Source organism: Staurois parvus, unplaced genomic scaffold, assembly GCF_062004578.1.
Source record: "Staurois parvus isolate SC_StPar_1 unplaced genomic scaffold, SC_StPar_1.0 ptg000183l, whole genome shotgun sequence".
Classification (NCBI taxonomy): domain Eukaryota; kingdom Metazoa; phylum Chordata; class Amphibia; order Anura; family Ranidae; genus Staurois; species Staurois parvus.
The window spans coordinates 8448336-8471849 of record NW_028317979.1 but is presented as its reverse complement, the minus strand read 5'-3'; the positions used below and the strand labels follow the sequence as shown (position 1 = coordinate 8471849).

At 38.4% G+C, this 23514-nt stretch overlaps 1 protein-coding gene across 2 annotated transcripts; it reads right to left on the bottom strand.

Annotated features, from left to right (window-relative positions):
* Nucleotides 1-2469: 2469 nt before the first annotated feature.
* On the bottom strand, nucleotides 2470-22890 carry F3 (coagulation factor III, tissue factor). 2 transcript variants are annotated; one of them, XM_089677289.1, is made up of 7 exons: nucleotides 22761-22890; nucleotides 16258-16369; nucleotides 12397-12584; nucleotides 10752-10939; nucleotides 8248-8401; nucleotides 7053-7096; nucleotides 2470-4999 (listed from the first exon to the last, which is right to left on the bottom strand). In XM_089677289.1, the coding sequence occupies exons 1-7, from the start codon at nucleotides 22822-22824 to the stop codon at nucleotides 4970-4972; spliced, it is 780 nt and encodes a 259-aa protein (XP_089533415.1). In that variant the 5' UTR covers nucleotides 22825-22890; the 3' UTR covers nucleotides 2470-4969. The 2 variants fall into 2 exon arrangements, with proteins under 2 accessions (XP_089533415.1, XP_089533414.1); XM_089677288.1 differs by lacking the exon at nucleotides 7053-7096.
* Nucleotides 22891-23514: the final 624 nt, after the last annotated feature.

The following is a 23514-nucleotide window of genomic DNA, read 5'->3' as shown; positions in this document are numbered from 1 at the left end:
CAAATATAGATGTCTACAAGCATAGCTAGAATTTAAAATACAATATTTCTCCTCTCAAAACTTTTTTCTTTCCATCTTTCTTGGTGAACTTCCTTCCCAATCCTGCTGCCCAGGTAATGAAATAGCAGCAATACACTTCCAGGTGCTCCATGTGCCCTGCTATCCTGTAAGTAAATCCCAGTGCTAGATTGACAACACTGAATTATTGCTAACTCACATTACTGGCTCTCTTTCATTCTGAATCCTGATATGAATATGATTATGGGAAGCTAATGTAAAGTCAGATGTATTTAGTTATATTAGTTGTATTCAAATATAAAATCAGATGCTTTTTAATGAATACATAACCCTATTAAAGGGTTTTTACATTTTTCAGCTGCTCCAAATAAAAATATATGCCTAAAATAAAAAGAGTAATGGAATTCTAGAAAGGGCAGCCAATAGGGATAAGCTTGAGTTTGTTCGGACCCAGGTTTGGGTCCAAACCTGAAAGCCAGCTGTCATTCCTGAATGAGCTGCAGGCAGGAGATTTCCTGTCCCACAGCTGACAGGGTAAGGGACAGGGATGCTCCTGACCTCATATGACCAGATGGCCATATTAGGTCAATGACATTAATCTAATGTGTCCATGGCGTTGATGTCATAAGCATCACTGCCCTTTTGTAAATACTTACGCCTTGCGGGGAAATACCCACCTGCAACTCATTGGACAAAGAATGGGAGCTGGCTTCCCGAACCTGGACAAGCACAAGATCATCCCTAGTAGCAAACATGCTGGTAAAATAGTTAAAGTGAGGCTTAGTACTTTAGAACCTTAGTACCTTACCAATCACTGTGTCGCTTCTTGAATAATAGGAAAAGGTATTATATGGAGCCTTAATTTCTGACCAAGTCAAGATAAAGTTTTAACCCCCTTCCAATAAACTGATGCTCTGGCCTTTGACAGAACAAAGTTTAGTGCCAAGAGGGGTTGGGACATAATCTCAGCTTGAACAGATACTGTATTAGGGCCTAGGATCTTAAGAGCTGCTAGGATCAGAGGATACAGCAGTCAATTCGAAAACTAGTACAGATATTAGTATTAGGACACCCCTCCAAATCATTGGATTCAGGTGTTCCAATCACCTCCATGGCCACAGGTGTATAAAATCAAGCACCTAGGCATGCAGATTGCTTCTACAAACATTTGTGAAAAAATGGATCACTATCAGGAGTTCAGTAAATTCAAGCATGGTACTGTGATAGGTTGCCACCTATGCAATAAGTCCATCCATGTAATTTCCTTGCTACTAAATAATCCATAGTCAACTGTTAGTGGTATTATAAGAAAGTGGAAGCAACTGAGAACAACAGCAACTCAGCCACAAAGTGGTAGGCCACATAACAGCAGGGTCAGTGCATGCTGATGCACACAGAAGTCACCAACTGTCTGCAGGTCAATAGGTAAAGACATACAAACTTCATATGGCCTTCAGATTAGCACAACAACAGTGTGTAGAGAGCTTCATGGAATGGGTTTCCATGGCCAAGCAGCTGCATCCAAGCCTTATATCACCAAGTGCAATGCAAAGAGTCAGATGCAGTAGTGTAAAGCACGGCGCCACTGTACTCTAGAGCAGTGGAGAAGTGTTCTCTGGAGTGCCGAATCACGCTTCTCTGTCTGGTAATCCATTGGATGTTTCTGGATTTGGTGGTTGCCTGGAGAACGGTACTTGCCTGACTACATTGTGCCAAGTGTAAAGTTTAATGGAGGGGGGATTGTGGTGTGGGTTTTTTTTTTCTTTAGGGGTTGAGCTTGGCCCCTTAGTTCCAGTGAAGGGAACTCTTAAGACAAGACATTTTGGACAATTTAATGCTCCCAACTTTGTGGGAACAGTTTGGGGATGTCCCTTTCCGGTTCCAACATGACTGCGCACCAGTGCACAAAGCGAAGTCCATAAAGACAAGGATGAGCGAGTTTTGGGAGGAGGAACTTGAATGGCCTGCACAGAGTCCTGACCTCAACCTGATAGAACACCTATGAGATGAATTAGAGCAGAGACTGCAAGCCAGGCCTTTTCATCCAACATCAGTGCCTGACCTCAAACATTCCCATAGACACTCCTAAACCTTGTGGACAGCCTTCCCAGAAGAGTTTGAAGGTGTTATAGCTGCAAAGGGTGGGCCAACTCAATATTGAGCCCTACGGACTAAGACTGGGATGCAATTAAAGCTCGTATAACAAACAAAAAAACAAAAAGCAACAAATGGTTATTGCTCTAGGTGTGGTAGAGTGAATATTGTGGAGTTTTTGCTAGACGTCAAAAAAGTAATGGGATGCCCCATTACTTTTTAGCTATTCCACACAAAATATTCGGCTATACCAGAACGTGCTTTTTAACCAATTCTGCGCCTTCATTTTCAAGCCTACCATGAATTCCTATAAACGGTGTGCCAGATCACTTTTAATATATTAATAAAAAGACACAGTCATTTTTACCATTCACCTTTATTTCAACAATAAATCCTATGAAAAATAAGTTATTCAACATTTACAAAACACATAAAAAAATATTACCCAATAATATCAATACTTATATAAAAATCATATATTTATATAAATAATACCCTTGATTGTCACTGTAGAAAAGTAATCAATGAATACAACAGCATGAAAGAATCTACACAGACAAAATCCCTTAAAAAATACAATATTCCTTAGATAAGTGCTTAGCCTCTCATATTCAAATAAACATCACTCCAAAAAATATGTTTGTTTCACATTATTTAAAGGCAGTGATATTCAAATGAAATAGTGTATATTATATGACTGTATTATAGCAGCAATGAGAATAGTGAATAGGATCGCTTCTTGAATGATACATTTATGGTTTTTAAAGGAAATGATCTTTAAATCGGTTTTGCAATGTTTGTAAGTTTCTATCCCTGCACATGAGATTAATTTAATTTTGTTAAAATTGTTTTCATGAATAATACTTTAATATTCTAGAGCTGTGCCTATTTGTTTGAAGAATTTTTTTTTTTTTGGTTTAAGTGAAACCATTTGGTCCCATGTTTCCAAGGTAGAACTAATTAGGTCAGGTTATGGGGAAATGTAATGTGACGTCCAATTTCATGTACTTGATCCAGGGCAAAGAACTGAGCCTATTTGGTATTGGGCATTTTTCTATTGGAAAAAAGGAACTTTGTCTGTTTCCTCTCAAACTAAAAAGGCATATTTTTTACTGGTAGTGCAGCCATGTTTAAATGATTATTATGCTCAAAAGTGATATTACACTTACTAGTTTTGTGTAGTGAGCTGCATCATCTTATGGTTTCTTGTGACAGTTGGGGACTCCAACCATGAGATTATCCTGCCAGAGAGTTTTATTTCACCCACTTTGGTTGTCCCTGCCACCTCAAGCTGTTCCCATACACATTACATTCTGACGGTACAATTCTGTTTAGAGCTACCAACAACTATGTAGTGCAAGGGCCTGCCTTATCCGATTGAAAGACAAGACAATTGTACAAATTAAATTGTAATTTACATGAAAAAACAACAAAAAAAAACCCCACAAATCTGGCAGTATAGATTTTAGAACTCAAACAGGTTTCATCATTGGAGTCCTTGAGACACAGAAGGCACTGTTAGGCAGCTTTAACAAGATAACAATTTGGGTGGACTGACTCTTGATACCACCAATGGGACAGCCCATAAAAACCTCTATTTCCTAACTTCGTGATAGTGTATTTTGATACTGGCAGGTTAGGTTCCCTTCAACAGGAAACTGAAGGCAGACTGCACACTCTATGTCCACTGCTAATAAAACATACAAACATAAGTCAAACAACCTGGAGCATTCCAGTTGTTGCATAAGCAGAGCTCTTAGAGGTCCGTAGATCTGCAATAGATTTACATATCTACATGTGGCTTTCCAGTAAACAAAGCAAAATAAAAAAGTAATGATTAACAGCAGGTAATAAAGAATTGTGGTGTGCAAGCCACATTACTAACTTCAAATGTATAAAGGTAATATCTCTAAAGGCTAGGTCCACACCTATGCAGGTTGCGTTTGACCTGGTTCTGCATTGCGGTTTTTTCTTTTTGCTAGGCAGATTTAAAAACACACTACATGCATTTCTAAAGCGTTTCTATTGAAGTCTATAGAACCAAAAAATGCACCAGGTGAAAACACAGATGTGAACATGTCCCATAGGAAATCATATGAAATGGACTGTACTGCATTTCTGGAAAATGCATTAGGTGTGAACCTAGGGTAAGGCATTTTATTTGGAAAGAAACCTACTGCAACCATCCAGAATTCAGATTTGACTACTACAAAATGGTTGCTGAGGCTTACTGCATAGAACTATTCATAGCAATATAATAAATAACTTCTGTATATTGTGAAGAAAGAGGCATTTCTTGTACCACATTCTTCTGTACCGTGCCCTTTCAACACATCATACTTTGTACCCTTGGTAGTGTTTTCCGGTAGTGCTTTCAAGTCACATTATATTATTTTTACATCTATTATTACAATTTATATTATTATAAAACTTTGCACTAGGCTTCCTAGGACTGATTTACCCAAAATCACGTAAGCTCATCTAAATCCATATTATAATTATTAATTTATAAAAATAAATTGTGTAGTGTTGAAACATATCACAAAAAGGAATGCATATTAATATTCTCAAAATCAAAACAAGATTTAAGTCAGAATTGACCAAAAAAATACATAACCTTAATGTTTCATAGAAACCAAGATTATCCTACACTACTCAGAGTCTTGCTCCACTCCTCTGCAGTAGCGGGTACTGTGCAGTCATATAGCAGTAGTCAACAAAGACAATTATCTCAGAATTGGGATTTAAACATTGTTTAGTGGCTCTGTCTCCTTCGTCTTTTCTTCTTTCTTTTTTCTACACAAGCACACGATCACCAACAGGATTATAATAACTATGAGAAGGACAACTGCTACAATTACAGCAACCAGAATAGTAAAATCAAATTCTGAAAAGGGAACAGAAAAAAAAATAGGTTAGATGCCATTATTACAACACACTGGATCACATAAGCATGCATTAGTTATAATATATAAAATATATGTATCTGTAAAGATACATATGCTAAGATATTTAGCCTTTCCACCAAAGCTCCTTCTGTGTTAGTAGTTGCAGACACCATGTAGTGCAATACAAATTAAGAAGGTCACGCAGTAGTTAAAAGTGTGCCAAAAGCTTGTCCTAAAATAGTGCCAATTACTACACAAGCTTATCAAGTTCACTGGAGAAAAAAAAAACACCCGATAGTGTCAGGGACTATAATAATATTAAAATATTTGTATAGAACATAAAAAGTATTAATTTACAGAAGGTTTGTCATCATGCTTCACTGTATACAGTTTTGTTAAGCATATGATTTTGTGCTATCCTTTGTAAAGATTTTTATTATCCAAATTTATAATTTGGTTTTAGTATCTTACAAAATACAAAAAGCTTGCCCTAGCTTTTAAACGGCTATACCTACTCCTTAGGAATGTGTATGGAATAGACTTTGGCTAATGATGTACAGATGTGTTAATTATCTGGATTTGAGAAAAAACTTAAACTATGAAGTTTTAAAGACTTTTCAGTGATTGATATTTTAAAATGTTTACTGATTTTTGTATGTTTGATGTATTTTGGATACCTCTGTGTGATCAAATAAAGTCACACCTATTTTTAACTTAGCTGACTATTTCAAAGAAAGTATTATCTACAATTGCCCAAGACACCAATATTAGAAGGGTCTAAAAATCTAACATCCTTCAGTTGGCCATTGGATGGCCCATCTTAGATGCCCGATAAGCAGCCAGATGACCAACTGAAAGAGCGCATAGCAGGCCGACAATGCTCCTGCCAACTGCAAGGAATTGGCTGAGGGTTGTCAGCTTGCTTATGGAAAAGCTGTTAATGACAGGATCCCCAGGTAAAAAAATATTTACTTAAGAAAAAATGTATACAGCAAGACAGAATGCCAAATATATTGAGAAATAGATTTTGGATTTACGTTCACTATAAACATACTTCATGGTTTATAAAGTCACCACTTCAAGGAGATTCCATTCTGCCAATTTACTGCAGACCTCTAGATACATTTGTTGGTTACGGAGAGATTGTAATATATATATATATATATATATATTACAAATTACATATTTATATTGGAGGATTATGGAAATATATAATTTGTTTGGTGTGACACTTTATACAGGTGAGTATACAAAGATAGGCTAGGTCTAATCTCTCAATACATTGGTTGGTGTACAGAAGATGGTCCCTTTTGACACCCTCTCTAGATTTTGATTGGTTGAAAAACATAAATGTTTCTTTAAATAGACCACATGTGATAGCTAGCCATATTATTGTATCCTGTACTAACTCAGGTGCCATATTTCTGACAATCATATTTTGGCCATCCACAAGAGGTCTACGGCACTAAAGAAGGCAAGATTATTAATTGAGTGAGCGTTGCTTTGCTTATTCACTCAGCCAATTGAAAATCTTTTTTGCCAATTTAAGATTCTCTTCACCCTTTGCACATAAAACACTAATGCATTCCTGATCGATCTACCCAGTCACAGTTGACCTAAGTAGTTATTTTAAATTTATCGACAATATGGCTTTAGTGTTTGATGCATTACACTACTGTCTAGAGGCACACAACAATAAAAATGTACATAAATGAGTAATTGCAACACTTTAAGCTTCTAAAAATCAGTACCAAAGCGGCTGAACTTTGGTCACTGCTGCATTCAAAGATTAGTAATTAACATCACCTCTAACAAGGCTACTTTTTAGAGAAAGTCACAACACATTAACCAGCAATGTGTTGGTAGAAAGGGAGACAGTGAAAATAGGAGGCCCAAGTTTATAAGAACAGAGGGGAGTCTGTAAGTAAGTGCATTTGACTTTTTGACCTGTTTTGCCGTGGGAAGGAACTGCAAAGCATTAATGAAAAGTATTACGCAAGAGGACCCATCTCCCACATGTCTTATGAAGTAATTCTGGAGGAGTCAACTTACACAGAGGTACAAAAATACAGTGGAGGCTGCAAAACCTATGGTGTCTGTAAAGCAAAAGTATATTCAGAGGTATGGTCTAAAATATATACCCACACATTGTACATAAAAAGGTATGGTGGGACACATCAACAAAGGACAACACCAATCTGATAAAAGAGCATTTCTACAAAGTAAATATATGCAGTATTATACAACCCTATTTTGTGCAGTGCAATCTCCCATAAATAAGGACAAAATAAGGTTATATAGTTTGAAAACGTGTGCTGAAGTCACTTTTATGGCGTTTAGCTGCAATCTGGCATTTAAAATTACATTTTTTTATTATAACCACATTACACGATTTGAGAGTTGCACTGATTGATTTGAATATTTTATATACAGCATTATCCATAAAACCTTTGTGATTAAAGTTTTCTAGTGATTTTGCATTATTGTACACTTTATGTACATTATTAGGCAAGTTTATGTACATTATTAGGAAAGTTTATCATTTTCAGTAATTGGACTAGAACAATGACTTTCTGCAGGTTTTTAGTCTGGTGATATAGTTCGAGTTTGAGGTGTTAAAAGAGAAGAGATTTTCTTTGCCAGAAATTAGAGGGTTTTCCATTTGTACAAAAAAAAAAAAAAGTTATAAATTTTGTCTCTTCCCCCTTTGTATCATCATGAACACTAAATTAATTCCTTAAGAACAGGTATTGAAGGTTCTCTCATATTTATATCCACTTCTTTTTTAGAATTCCCATTTAAACCCAAAAACGTAATATATTGCAGCTTACCAGTCGTTGAAGATGATAACTGAATTCGTTTTCTTTTTATATAGAATATACATATCGTAAACTGGTAATTAGATGAAAAACACATTGCCTATCCATTTAGGTCTATGTTTTTTTTTCTCCACTGTGTCTATGGAGCAGCCATACATGGTGGATCTAGTAGTTTATGCAGTAGGGATCATGTACTTACTGCATTTTTGGCAAGAAAAACAAATATTATATAGTCTTTAAAAATTTGGCTGGAATCATTGTTGTGAATTTACAATGAGAACCGTTTACTATTTTGCTCTGTTTTTAAAAATTTGACTAATTCAAGATGTCATATAGCCAGATTTTCCTTTCAAAAAGCAGGATTTGTTTAGCCCCGGAAAGGAATATAGAATGATTGAAAGCAGAGAGTCTATTCTTTGAGTACCTACCACTACTGCCTTTAGACGAGGCACATTTTTCATCTGAGTCTTGGCTGTAACGGTTTGTTTTGCGAGACAGAATGGTGGCCCGCACAAAAAAACAATAGCCTTCCCCTTTGGATGTGCTGATAACAATTTCATCGGTTGCAGAATGTGCTTCTTTCTACAGACAACAGAAAGGGAAAATGTAAGACTTAAAATACTGACAAGTCATAGAGTATCTGTTCATAATAAATTCAAAAAACACAAAACGGTTCACTGAATGGTATCAAAGTATGAATGGTATCCAGGACCAGAGGACAGCAGTCTGAAATCTCTGGAACTGGCCAGAAGGCATGATATATTTTATTATTTATGGGCTAATATGGGCTTGTTTTGAGGTCTGTTTGGTTCTTGCCCTACTTTGTTGAATTCACCACTGTGGGAAAAGCAGGACAACCAATAACAAACCAATTTCAAATTGCTATTGGCAGATCAATGAAAGATCTGTTCTACTTGGATGCTCTGAGTTACTGTACTACTTGGTTGCTTTGTTTCATTACATTAATTGGTTGCTCTGGGGCTTACACTAATTATTTACTCTGGGTCTCTACACTGATTGGTTTCTCCGGGCCACTGCCTTTTACAGTGGATCTAAAGAATCTACACACCGCTGTTAAAATGTCAGGTTTCTGTGATGTAAAAAATGAGACAAAGATAAAATAAATTTCAGAACTTTTTCCACCTCTAATATAACCTATAAACTTTACAACTCAATTGAACAACAAACTGAAATCTTTTAGGTGGAGGGAAGTAACAATAAAAAAAATGATATAAAATAATATGGTTGCATAAGTGTGCACACCCTTAAACTAATACTTTGTTGAAGCACCTTTTGATTTTATTACAACACTTTGCAGGCTTTTTGGGTATGAGTCTATCAGCATGGCACATCTTGACATGGATGCAGGCCCTATTCAGCTTCTTCGATTACACTGTTCAACAGGTAAAAAGTTTTGGGCATAAAATTAGCTAATCTTACATAATTTTGGGGTGCTGAAAACGAAAATGACCCTAAAAAATGTTGATTGGCTCTAGTTTCCATGATATATTCACCCATCTAATGACGTAAGCCATTCAAAATTATGATGCAACTTCAGCTGCATATTGCGCAATTGATACTGGTGACCAATAGAAAATTGCATGTATACTGAGATGATGCAATATTAGCCTTTAATTGCATCACTTCACTGCATAAAAGCTGCAGTATCTGTAGCTGATTGTAGTTCGTCTTTACATTTCGTTTTATGCTTATATAGGCTACTCAGTAATGCCTTGAACTTGTGTGAATAAAGCAGATAATTTCTGCTATATCTGCGGTGAAATAACTTATGTCACAAAAAAGGAGGATAACAGGAATGATTAAGAAAGCCTACAACTTGTATTTTGGCTGCAAGATAGGAGACCAGGACAAGAGCTGGGCACCACATATATGCTGCAATTCTTGTGGGACGGCACTGGAGCAATGGTTGAATGGAAAAAAGGCATCTATGCCTTTCGCTGTGCCAATGATTTGGAGAGAGCCAACAGATCATGTTAGTAATTGTTACTTTTGTATGGTGCCTCCAATTGTAAAAGGGCTAAATAAGAAGAAAAAGTTATCTGTGCACTATCCAAATATTCCATCGGCAATACGTCCAGTTCCTCATGGAGAGGGGCTACCAATTCCTAAAGCACCAGAATCCTTCGTGGTTGAGTCAAGTGAGGAAGAACCTGAAGCGTGTAGTCACATGCAGTTGTAAGAGATAGCCCTTTCCTCGAATACAAGAGAAAAGCCAAGAGAGGCAAAACCGACACAAACTGAAGACAAAACTAGTGAGAATCCTAAGTATTAAAATGATTCAACTTAGCTTATGGCTATAATTTTTCTTGGTAATCCTATGCAATATATTATGCCATTTAGGCTTTGTTATGTAGTCAATATCACTTGCTTTATATTTGTGGAAAGACATCTATCTATATAATTATTGTGCATTATGTAGTCATTACGCCTATAGTAGAAAACTTTCCGTTTACAGAAAAACTAGAGCCAATTGACAAATTTCATTGTTATATTTGAACTCAGAATGTGAAATTCATTAAGAAATGGATCCTTTTGTTTCCAAAACTGGCAAAAAATAAAAATTTGTTGAACAGTGTTATCAAAACAGTATCTTGGGAAGGAGGATAGAGTCATGGCCATCCTTGGCCTGCACTTTGGCTGGTTCATTAGGAACTGGTCAAGAGTCTGTACAATGACTTCCCTTTTTCCCCTCCACAGTTTAGTAGTAAACAAGCAGAAATAGTGCTCATCCCATTGCTCTCTACTCCGGTTATATTTTTCTGGAGCTGAAAGGAGTTGGGGTACTTCTGTAGTGTGGAAAGGCCTCTGGAAGACGTTCACTGATTTGACTGATTGGAACTTTTTGGACAAAAAAGTTGCTAAGAGGGTCAAAAAAATAACAAGGATCATGATGACAAGGGACAATATTTACCTTTCCTGTGCTGCCGTCCTTCCTGTAAAAAAGCGTATACTGGAAATCTTCTCCAAACATATCATGAACAGTCTTAAGAGTTTTATTATCGAATCTGTAGGGTGTTACTGGAGATTTAACAACAACTTTGAGTTCAGTGTGGTCTTCATTGAAGTCAAAACTTTCAAAAACTGGTTTTCCAATGATTGCTAAAATGACAGGAAAAAAAAAACAAAAAACACTTTATATATAAACAATGCAGGTAAGAAAGAAGAAGATAAAAAAAGTGAAATTAATGTAGTATCGATACTTTTATGCTGCTGTACATGGGGGGGGAGGGTCACTCCTAGCTGGTTATAGCAACATTGACAACTATGGGCTCCTGTCAGGGTTCTGTACAGTAGCCCCTTTCAGGATTGGTATAGCATGTTAGAAAGAGGGGAAGTAATGTTTAATACAAAAAAAGTATCTTCGCATGGCATGTTCTTTTACCATGTGTCATCTTCAGTGATATTTCAACACCCAGCCATCAGAAGATGTAGGTTCTGACAGTAACTAGCAGTTGCATTTTTAAATAAGTGATTGGAATAAGTGGGCACAGAGATGAGTCTGTACTCCTATCAGCATATTCCTTTTCAGTATATTTGCAAGCATCACCCCTGATGTTCCATCCAAACTTGAACTTTCCTGTGCAGGGAACTACAAGAGGCTGATATCAAGCCAAATTCAGGGAACTACAAGAGGCTGATATCAAGCCAAATTCAAGTACACTAGTTGCATTTAATGTTTTTTAATGACTTCACAATTGCATTAAGTGGTGCCACAGTTATATCTGCTCTAATAAACACTCAGAGAATTATGTAGACTCCCATTGCTGATCTCTCCTTAAGAGAATATTAGTTCTGTGGATGTCAGGCTAATATATTGGCTTCAGTACTTTCGGAGTTACTGATCTGGATGTGGCCTGTAACTCAAAAGTATAGAAGTTTGACACAGCCATTCAGGTAGTATTTCAGAAGGAGAACCAGACGCAGTTTAGTCCATTATCTCCTTTGGAAACATACCTGCCTATGAGTGCAGTTGTCATTGAAAGAAAACCTGTGCCAAGATAAATGTTGTCTTCCACTATTTACCTCTTTTTCTGAAAATGCTAAGTCCCTGGCTGTCATGTTGATCCAATGGCTTCAGTTTCTATAAGTATCTAACTGGAAACAAATATGCAGATAGTCAAGTTCTAGCATTGCTTTAACTACCTGTTGTATGTTTTCTTCTGGGCAAGTGACTAAAGCCAGGTTCATACTAATCCTTTGCAGTAACAAAGACATATTATTAAGACTTAGGTTGCACATGAGAATGCTTTGCGTCAAGGCAGCCCATCCATTTTGAGTGAAACGGCGAATGGTCTCCCATCACACTCAAATGCACACCTGACTCTTGTTTGGGAAGGCAACGCATGGCAATGCACAGTAGTACGTTTCAGCTCACTGCATCATAGTTGGATTTCCTGACAAACCCAGGCAACTAAAGTTTTTTGAAAGGAGGTCAGCAATGGTGGTCTAAATCTTAATACAAGTTTCCCTTAGTTAGTACATTTGAAACTCTAAAGTCTGTATTATTCATTCAGGATTTGTATTATCATTCGATGAAAGTAAAGAATGTCACATACTTTGATCATAAGGATTAAAGTCTGGGCCTTCCGCGTAGGGATACTCTTCAACAAGAATATCGTCTGAGGAAATTTCTGAAATGACTCGGACATTATAATCGACGTTGACATCCTTAAGCAGAACAGTGACATCACATTCTGTATTTTTTGTCAATATACACTTCCTTTCCCATTTACCACGAAGCGGGCTGTAAAAAATAGCAAACACATTTCTTATAAATATATGCAGTCAGCAGTTATTTATGCTTAAAATGTAACTACAACTTTGAAGATGTTACTTTTATAGGTTATTCTCTCCAGCCTCCTACCCCAGTCCTACCAACATGTCCCTGATCCAGCGAGAGATCATTTACTAGGTAGCACTTCCAACTGTTAAAAGTGTTCAAAAGCTCTGGATTCTCTATTAATTCCTATGGAGCTTCCAAGTACAAGCTTCATAAAAATAAATTTCTTTAAAAATTTCTCATTTCCTAGCTCTATGACATAAGGGGAGGTGTTCTATTATCCAGTCCAAAGAACTCAGGTAACTTGCTGTAGAAAGCCAATACTGCCTCTAAAAAAAAAATAAAAAAAAATAAAAATCCCAAGCAGCATTGTCACCTTTCAACAGGAAGTTAGGAAGCCCACTGGACTTTTTTTCAGGGTCACCACCTTTTGTAAACTTGCTGTTTTTAAAAAAAGGGACAAGCGTATTATTATTATACAGTATTTATATAGCACCAAAACGTTTTCTCAACGCTGTACATTATAGTGGGGGGACAGAACATGAGGCAATACAGTAAGAAAACAATCCACGAGAGGTTCGAGAGCCCTGCCCTTTCGAGCTTACAATCTAGGAGTAGGTCAATGTATTGTAGAGTTGTACTGAATGTATTTTTTTATGTCACCCAATTACAACCGCAATGGGCCTGATGATGAAACTTGTTTGATGGATGTTTCAGTTGTGAAAAATAAACATTTTCTGCAGAAACAGCTTATTTTCAGCAGCAAGTCATGTGACCATTGACAAGAGATCTGGTATTATAGTCTTTGTCGAAAGGTCATAGGGGACTGCATTTCAGGCAAAACTGGCCAATTAGTAGCTCTTTTAATGGAAGATCCTGTCTATCAGCACAGACCACATGACTAATGTCTTGGCGATGGTCACATGAGCTGCCAGAGGTAGTGTGCGCTCATTTCTACTAAAAATGTATTATTCCATCTTTTTTTATTTGTACAATAGGAAAATGTTATTATGGTGGCTCAGATTTACTTTTTTTTTTGTACAGTATGTTTTAAAAAAAAAAAACCCTTCTGACATTCCTTATTTTATCTGCATAAAAATGCTTCAACCGAAGAACCTTTACTGCTTAAATATAATCATTGTAGCAGCTCTGAGATATGAACTTGCCTGGTGATAGTTTATCATTAATGATACCTGCAGCTGCACAATGTGGTCCACGGTAAATATGTTTGCTTTTCCTGGTGCTTTATGAGGGTTTTCATTCCTTTAAATGCTAGATCTGAAGACTGCAAGCAAGGCAGATAGTTTTGTGCATGCAAGAACAGGTAGAGCAATGCACAGGTCACACCTATGTCAATAGCCTTGTTATCAGCACATCTGTCTGTACATACATCATTGGAGGAAAAAAAAAAAAAGTTCCACGCCTAGAAAAAGCAAACCTAGCAAGAGAATGAGGAAAATCATTGCTCAACACTACTTCAAAATCATGAATGTAATATTTTTAATTGCTACCATCGAACTCAGCCACAAGGTCTTGTAGGTCTAACAAAATCAATCAACGAGATAAAATGTACTGCACCTTGAGGCACAAAATGGGTGGGATGAGAAGATGAATGGGCTGACGTTAATAAAATGTGTAGAAGATAATCTTTGCAGGAATAAGGTGATAGGACTATTGTGAACAGAGGAAAACGCATTTAAAGTCAAGTTCTATTGAATCCTCCCAGAAACCTTAAAAAAAAAAAAAAACTCACAATGACTATACAAACCAGTTTTTTCCTCCTTTCAGAGCTCGTTCACACTTGACTTTGTTTCTAACTCTTGCCAAAAGCCCCTATAGCGTTTGACAGGCATTAGACAGGCGTTTGTGAAGCATTTTTAACGTTCCTCAAACGCTCCCAAAACGCCCTATGTGCGGTTTTAAGGCGGTTGATAGGCGTTTACCAAGCGTTAAAACCGCACCACAAACTCCTATAATGAAGTTAAATGGTATTAGCTCCGCAAACTCCTCACAACCACGTCACAACCGCACACGCCTGCCAAGCGTTTGCGGAGCGGCATCATAGACTTGAATAAGAGGTTTCAACTCCTCCTGACTCGACTCGAGGCGTCAGTTTTGCAGCGACACTAATTCTTCTGTGTGAACAGCACTGTGTGCTGCCATGTGCAGAATTTTCATAGGTGTTTGGGAAGCGCTTTTAACGCTTCTCAAATGCCTGCTGACAAAGCTAGTGTGAACGTAGCCTAAAAGTGTGGGCAACAGAAAGTATATATTTGCTAACACCACAGTTGTCAAAAGCATTCCATTTAAAGTGAAAGTATAGCAAAACCCATATTTTAAGCATTTTGTATAGTCTTGAAATGCATAGGACGTCTCTCTTTTTGTAGTCTCTGGAGCACTTGTGTAAGAGACACTAGATCTCTTGTATGTAATGTCCAGTATTGCGAGTGTCCCGTTCACTCAATCAAGCTGACTAGCTTCAGTGAGACCGCTTTCATGTAGCACCCAATCAGAGGTCTTGGAGGAAGTCTAAATAGGGTCTAAGAAAAACAGCAAAAGTGCCACACCAATGCTTACAGAACCTAGAAAGGATTTTGATTAAATCTTGTGAAAGTGCCACACCAATGCTTACAGAACCTAGAAAGGATTTTGATTAAATCTTGGGAAAGTGCCACACCAATGCTTACAGAACCTACAAAGGATTTTGATTAAATCTTGTGAAAGTGCCATGCCAATGCTTGCAGAGCGCAGATAGTATTAATAAATTTTGTTAGAATGGAATAAAACAACCAACGCGTTTCAGAAGTTTAGGCACTCCCCTTCATCGAGGCTTAAATGTTGTATAATCACAATGGGTTCAAGAGAACATTTGTAGTATCTGTATTGTACAATCAGAAGGTAACAGCAGCAGATTAATATACATACTGCAGATATCCTATTGAGCCTAATCCCCCAAAACATGCCGACTTTGTTATTTCATTCAAGCAATATTTAATTAAAAACATCTCAAGCATTGGCATGTCACTTTCACTGCTTTCCTACGCTTAGATTTTTTTTTTTTTTTCTTGTAAGCATTTCTGACACTGAAACAGGAAGTCAGGAGGCATCTTTCAATGGGGATGAGACACAACAGATTTTTCTATACATATACACTAATGCCAACCTACTGTATTAGTGTTGCAAGTGCTAGATGGGTACTGAGGTGTACAGTAAGTGCTTGGCTTTGAAATTTGTAAGTGCCTATCCTTACTTGTCTCATACATGTCCATTGATGCTCTGTATTCCGAGGTGAGAAGAGGCAGCTAGCTGTTCATAGTTTATAGAAGGCAGGGGGTTAGTATTTTGATAGAACAAACAATTATGAATGTGAAAAAAATTTTAAAATGTTATTTAAAGGACATGTTGTTAATTAAATGATCACTCCCATGACACTATCCAAATTCTTTTTCTCTTTGGGGTGGCACATGAGGAATAGTATTTACCAATAAGGATTACACAAGAACCACAATATACCATATTCACTCCATTCTGTCAGTATGCTTAGCAATGATTACTGTGTCTGTGAGGTCCAAAGCAGACAACTGAATCAGACTGCTGCAGTCACATGAACAAACTATGTATGAACTCTTCTACTTACTTTCTTACTTCCACTGTGTAGGAAAAATTTGTAGGGTTGCCATCCCATTCTACAAGAGATTTAAAGTTCGTAGATGACCATTTAATGTTCTTTGCTGTCGGAAAATTTACATCTGTAAAAAAGAAAAAAAACAAATGTAAATATATACATCTTTTAATATCTTATTATTCAAATAAAAGCCAACAGAGGCGTTATACCAAAGTAAATCAGCCAAAGCATATAGTACAGTAAGCTTAGGCCTCAATAATACTAAATAGACAGCATTGGGCAGTTAAAGCTGACCCCTACACAAATGTAATACATTCTGTATACGAAAATTGTTTCACCTACACTGGAACTATAGATGTGTCTACATCCGCTGCCTGAGTGTTCTTAGCTGTAGGTCATGCAAACTCTTCTGCCTAACAAACTACAGCAAGTTCTGTATCTTAGTGGAAACTGTAAAAATAGTATTGCCATTACATATGCAGCCATGGAAGGGATCTCTACAGTAACTGCAGGGCCCTCAAACCCCCTCTAACCTGCAGTCTGATGGACATGTTGAATTGGTCTCTAGTGTCTGCCCCCTAGTGGCCAATCTGGCTCATTCAAACTGTGTGCATGCGCAGTGCACTCTCTCTTTCTCTAGCTGCATATGTAATGGAAAAGCAGGAGCAGCATTTGGAAATGATACACTATATTGCCAAAAGTATTGGGATGCCTGCCTTTACATGAACTTTAATTGCATCCCAGTCTTAGTCCATAGAGTTCAATATTGAGTTGGCCCACCCCTTGCAACTGTAACAGCTTCAACTCTTCTGGGAAGGCTGTCCATAAGGTTAAGGAGTGTGTCTATGGGAAGGTTTGACCATTCTTTCAAAAGTGCATTTGTGGAGTCAGGCACTGATCTCAGATGAGAAGGCCTGGCTCGCAGTCTCCGCTCAAATTCATCTCAAAAGGTGTTCCATCGGGTTCAGGTCAGGACTCTGTGCAGGTCAGTCAAGTTCCTCCACCCCAAACTCGCTGATCCATGTCTTCATGGACTTTGCTTTGTGTACAGTCATGTTGGAACAGGAAGGGGCCATCCCCAAACTGTTCCCACAACGTTGGGAGCATGAAATTGTCCAATGTCTTAGTATGCTGACGCCTTAAGAGTTCCCTTCACTCTAACTAAGGGCCCAAGCAGGGGCAGACTGACAACTCATGGGGCCCCAGGGCAATAGGGGATCATGGGGCCCCTGTGGTCCTTGCCAAAACTCAAAAAAGCCTATGAAAAAAGGTACCAGGGGCATCTCATGGGGCCCCCTACTGACCCCGGGCCCTCGGGCAGTGCCAGAGTTTCCAAATGGTCAGTCTGCCCCTGGGCCCAAGCCCAACCCCTGAAAAACAACCCCACACCATAATCCCCCCTCCACCAAACTTTACACTTGGCACAATGCAGTCAGGCAAGTACCGTTCTCCTGGCCACCTCCAAACCCAGACATGTTCATCAGATTGGCAGACAGAGAAGTGTGATTCGTCACTTCAGAGAACACATCTCCACTGAGTCCAGTGCTTTACTGCTTTACACTACTGCATCCGACACTTTGAATTGCACTTGGTGACGTAAGGCTTGGATGCAGATGCTCGGCCATGGAAGCCCATTCCATGAAGCTCTCTACGCACTGTTGTGCTAATCTGAAGGCCACATGAAGTTTGGAGGTCTTTAGCTATTGACTGCAGACAATTGGAGACTTCTGCACACTGTGCGATTCAGCATGCGCTGACCCTGCTCTGTCATTTTACATGGCCTACCATTTCATGGCTGAGTTGCTGTTGTTCCCAGTTGCTTCCACTTTGTTATAATAAACTAAGCTGACTGTGAAATATTTAGTAGCAAGTAAACTTCACGGATGGGCTTATTGCACAGGTGGCAACCTATCACGGTACCACGCTTGAATTCACTGAGTTCCTGAGAGCGACCCATTCTTTCACGAATGTTTGTAGAAGCAGTCTGCATGCCTAGGTGCTTGAGTTTATACACCTGTGGCCATAGAGGGGATTGGAACATCTGAATCCAATGATTTGTAGGGCTGTCCCAATACATTTAGCATTATAGTGTATTTTTCTATGCAGGGGACTGGGATTGTACAGGGGAATTTTTGTAAACTTGCCAAATGCTGACCTTACACTTTAAAAAGGAAACTGGGTAAATACTATTGAGTAACATTTTAGTGTATGATATTTGAATCTAAAAAAAAAAAAAAAGCTGTTTAAAAAAGCAGAAGGAAATGACGATTGCAACATCTATGTTGCTGGCTAAAGTGCAATGCAAATCTTAGGTGTTTTTTTCCCTCAGTGGGCAGCCTGCCATGGCCAGGTCCAGTGCTGTAATAGTAATTCTGGGGTTTGCGATGTTTTATATGGTAGTAAGCAAAATGCTTTACTTATAGAAATAAATTGCATATCTGCACAATTTGTGGACTTAGCAAAAACTACAAGTTTATCAGTATGACAGATAAACAAGTCATTACATTTTAGCATGAATTCTTTTTTTTGTATATTGCTATATCTGAGACAGAACAGGGAGAACTCGTAGCAGCCAAATAGAGACTTTCATTGATATGACAACAGTGTACTGACTCCTAATCAGTTGCTAGGGTTTGCAGCAGTTTACATATACCTACTGAGATTGGCACTGCTTTGTTGCTGGTGTGTTATAGACCTTTGGACTATTACATGACTAGGACTACAGTCAACTCTGCCTTAGCAAAAAATGAATGTAAGCCTTTGTTAGCAGAGGCAGGTGAAGATCAATAAACTGGTCATCGCAGATTTTTACTATCAGACATGGAAAGGCTTTTAATGTGCTGTGTGCTACAAATCTTCATTCACGGTTTTCTTTGTAAAATCCAGCAGACATGCTATTCTAATTACAATTCCAGCAGGTCACAGTAAAACTAAGCCAGACCATCCGGTTGGGAAGACTGCTTTGACTTAAATGATTTCCATACATGTTCTTGATCATATACACGTGTTTAAAGGGAACCCTCCTAGATTGCTACTCTACACATGCTGTTTCACAATATGTCTCTGATCTGCTGTTATAGATGACATGCCTCCTACAGCTTCCTCTACTTTTATCATAAAATATAGTAGAAAGTATGCAGCTGCTATTAAATCTTCATAAGCTCTGTCTATAGGGTCCCTGTGATTTGTGAAACCAGAATCATCATGTATTACAACAGAGTTTTCTAATTATTTCTTTCATGTTCTAATGATCGGTAGCATATCGTTTCTATACCACAAAAATATAATTCATATACGGTACATACAACTGAATGAGCAGAGAAGATACGTTTAATTTCACCTTTTTGGAAAAAAATAAAAGATTAACTAACACCATACACCCTACCAGGGGTGGACTGACAACTCATGGGGCCCCCGGGCAATAGGGGGATCATGGGGCCCATGTCCTTGCCCAAATTCAAAAAAGCCTATGAAAAAAAAAAAAAAAAAAAAAGTACCAGGGGCATCTCATGGGGCCCCCTACTGACCCCGGGCCCTCGGGCAGTGCCCGAGTTTCCAAATGGTCAGTCCGCCCCTGCACCCTACTGAATCCTAAAAGGGGTAGCCTCCAAAAAAACAGGAGACTTTTGTGACACTGTGCTAAAGAACAAAACATGAATTGGATATAAAATTAAATTTATTAAAGTCCATTAAAATGATGGACCATCTATTCCACTAATTAGTAGACAGATATATTAAAACATAACCAACAAATCACGTAGTAAGATTTGACGATTTCATATCCTGATAGTAATGCCGACGTGTTTCGCAGTCCACATCTGCTTCTTCAAAGGCTGTGCAGATCGTCACAGTGTTCACTTAAATAACAGGATCGCTATTGGTTCAAAGTGATACTATACACCGATGTCTGCTGCCAGGAACAAATGTCACATCACATGCCCATAAATACTCCTCCACTTCAAAGGGGGAAGTTGCCTTGACTATTGTAACTCCCTCCTCATTGGCCTACCGAATCGCAGGCTATCTCCTCTTCAGTCTTGAATGCTGCTGCCAGACTTATCCACCTTACTAACCGTTCTGTATCTGCCACCCCTCTCTGCCAATCCCTCTACTGGCTTCCCATTGCCCAACGGATACAGTTCAAAACATTAACAATAACGTATAAAGCCATTTATAACTCTGTCCCAAATTACATCACCGATCTTATCTCTAAATATCACCCAAACCGTCTTCTCCACTCCTCGCAAGACCTCCTGTTCTCTAGCTCCCTTGTCTCCTCCTCCCATGCTCATCTCCAGGACTTTTCCAGAGCTTCCCCCATCCTCTGGAACTCTCTACCCCAATTTTTCAAACTATCGCCTACTCTACTCACTTTTAAGCAATCTCTGAAAACCTATCTCTTCAGGGAAGCCTATCCTGCCCTCAGCTAATAATGGAATCTTCTACTCTTCCAACCAGTCCATCCCCCACAGTTACTACCTTTTGTACCACTTGCCCATCCCTCCTAGACTGTAAGCTCCAAGGAGCTGTATTGAACTGTATTGTCTCCTGTTATATTGTAAAGCGCTGAGTAAACTGTTGGCGCTATATAAATCCTGTATAATAATAATAAAGGAGGAAAGGAGGCCAAACACTGGGCCACACAGAGGAGAAGAGGTAATGAACACCATACGCCCCTGCCCCCCAGGTCCCCACGGTAGGTACCTCTTGGTTCCTGAGCGGTCAGTGCCCATGCAACCAGTATAGTGGTCGGCATTGATGTGCGTTTTAGTTAAAACTGCAGGCTCCAGTGTTAGGGCAGCCTATTAACTCGAATATACTAAAATGACACCACAGATGTGCTCACACCTTTTTATTAAAAAAACACTCAACGCACAGTGCTTTGTTACCATGCATTATGGTGCGCTACAACAAGGGTGTTAGCAAGATGTATTAGGATACTATTAAGAATGAATGGTATCGCAGTGCAACTACATTAAGCATGCATGTTTTCATGTGTTTCACTGGTGCACAGATGTGAATGGGGACTGAGGGGTCCTAAAAGTGACAGTTGTCTGTGGGACAATGGACAGGAAGTCAGGAGCGTGTTAGAAATGCTGCATCCTACTGTACTATCTTCATTTTATTGATCTGATAAGCTTTACAATCGTTTAGATATTTTTGCATGAATGACATTACAAAACTTCCTTAACACTCATTCACACCAGACCATGTTTCAAATGAAGCAATTTTTTTTTAATACACATAGCCTTACTTATACTTTAGAATGCTAGGCAACTAAGCTTACAATCCATTACTGTCATTCCCATAACAAACATGTTCCTATAACCAATATCAGGGCAGGCTACATGGGTGTAGGTAACTTAATAAGTCGCACCTGGTACTGCGATAATGAACTCATTATCCTTCACCTTCTCAGTGGTGTTCAGTGAACATGTATGGCTAACCAGAATACGGGCACAAAGAATGCCTTCTTGAGGCACAAAGAATGTGTCTACCTACGTTGCTTCTATGGCTCAATCACAGTTAACTTTTTAATGTGTGTAATTATTGTTGAGTGTGTGAATAGTATTATTATATATTTGTATTGTATGTTTGTAATAAAAAAAAGGAGGAAGAAGGTATGAATTTCAGGAATTTACCACTCATTAAACTTGCCTGGGGGCAGATCTACTACCATTCAAACAATCCAGCAGCTCTGAACTTTACTCCAGACCAGGAGTGGACTGACCGAGGGCCCGGGGACAGTAGCGGAGCCCATGAGATGCCCCTGGTACCTCTTTCATAGGCTTTTCTGAGTTTGGGCAAGGACACAGGGGGCCCCATGATCCCTTATTGCCCAGGGGCCCCATGAGTTGTTAGTCCACCCCTGCTCCAGACCCAAATGCTTACAATGGTGATTTCTCAATTAAAAAATAAATAAATAAATAATACTAATAATAAATGAAGGGACTACACTGTTTGAGTTTTTTTTTTAAATCAGTGTTACAGATTTTTCCCCTTCTGACTAAGCTTGCAAGAATAAATTCCAACCAACAACCTACTGTATCGCACGTGATTGGAGATTTTAAAAGACGACAATTACAATTGTATTTCCATATGTAAGCTTAATATTCATTAAAAGAATTCCTTTTTTTTTTTTTTTTCTCCACAGGACAAAAAGTAAAAGGGCTTAGGACAAACTATATCACTGCCAGAGGTGCCTGAGCACTTGCAACTACATTTGTAGTTTCTATTGTGCGACTAGTAAGCACCCCTGGCATTGTTATAGCTTGTCCCAACCCCCACCCAGATGTATAACAATGCAGGATTTTAGTGATAGTGGCCCTTTAAGGATATCTGACACATGTCAGGGATTATTTTCAAATATTTGCTAAACAAAAGGGATAGTTAATTTAATATTGAGACAGATTGAACAGGTAGGACATCTATTCTGTAAGAATAATGAAGTGATCAGCTATGAACACAGAGGTGTGTATGTAAATCCTGATGATGGGTTATCAGAGGGGTCTTACCTTGGGCTGAGCTCCTCTGCCAGCAGAAGACAGCACACAGTAGAAGAAGGTGAAGGCAGCTCATGATGTGTATGGATCCAGATATAGTGTCAGTGTATGTAATAATCCGGGAGAGCAGTACAGAGCTCTGTGCCTGTGAAATGATGAAAGGCTCAGCCCTCCCAGACATTTATGGAGTGAAGGTAAAAGGGAGGGGACTCCCGACCTGACTCACCCCTCTGACAATCACTTCATCCATTCCATTCTCTGCCTCTAGAGGGTGCTCCCTGCCCTCTTCTCCTATCACATCATCACTCTCAGTCTGGACCTGTCTTGTGGTCATTGAAAGGATCGCAGAAGAGCAATTCAAGAAAAATTCCAAGAAATATATGTATATTTTTTTTACATTTTTCTCGTATTTAAAAAATAAATAAATAACATACTTTGAATGAGGACTTTAAATGTGCTACCCAGAAAACTGCCATGTACACTAAAAATAGTAAGATAAAAATCAATTTTTATTTTACGTATATGTCACATTCACTAAAGATTACCGCATGCGATAACATGGTTGCATGACTCATTTGCATACATTATCGCATGCAGTAAAAAAAAGTCTGATTCACAAAAAAATAAATAATAATGATTATGCGGTATGGTATTTAATGCAGAAAGAAAAATGTGCCAGTAAATATCGTAAAAACAAAAAAAAATGCAGTTAGCTGTTAAAGCGGCATTCCACTCAAAAGCGGAAGCTCTGCTTATTTGCCTCCCC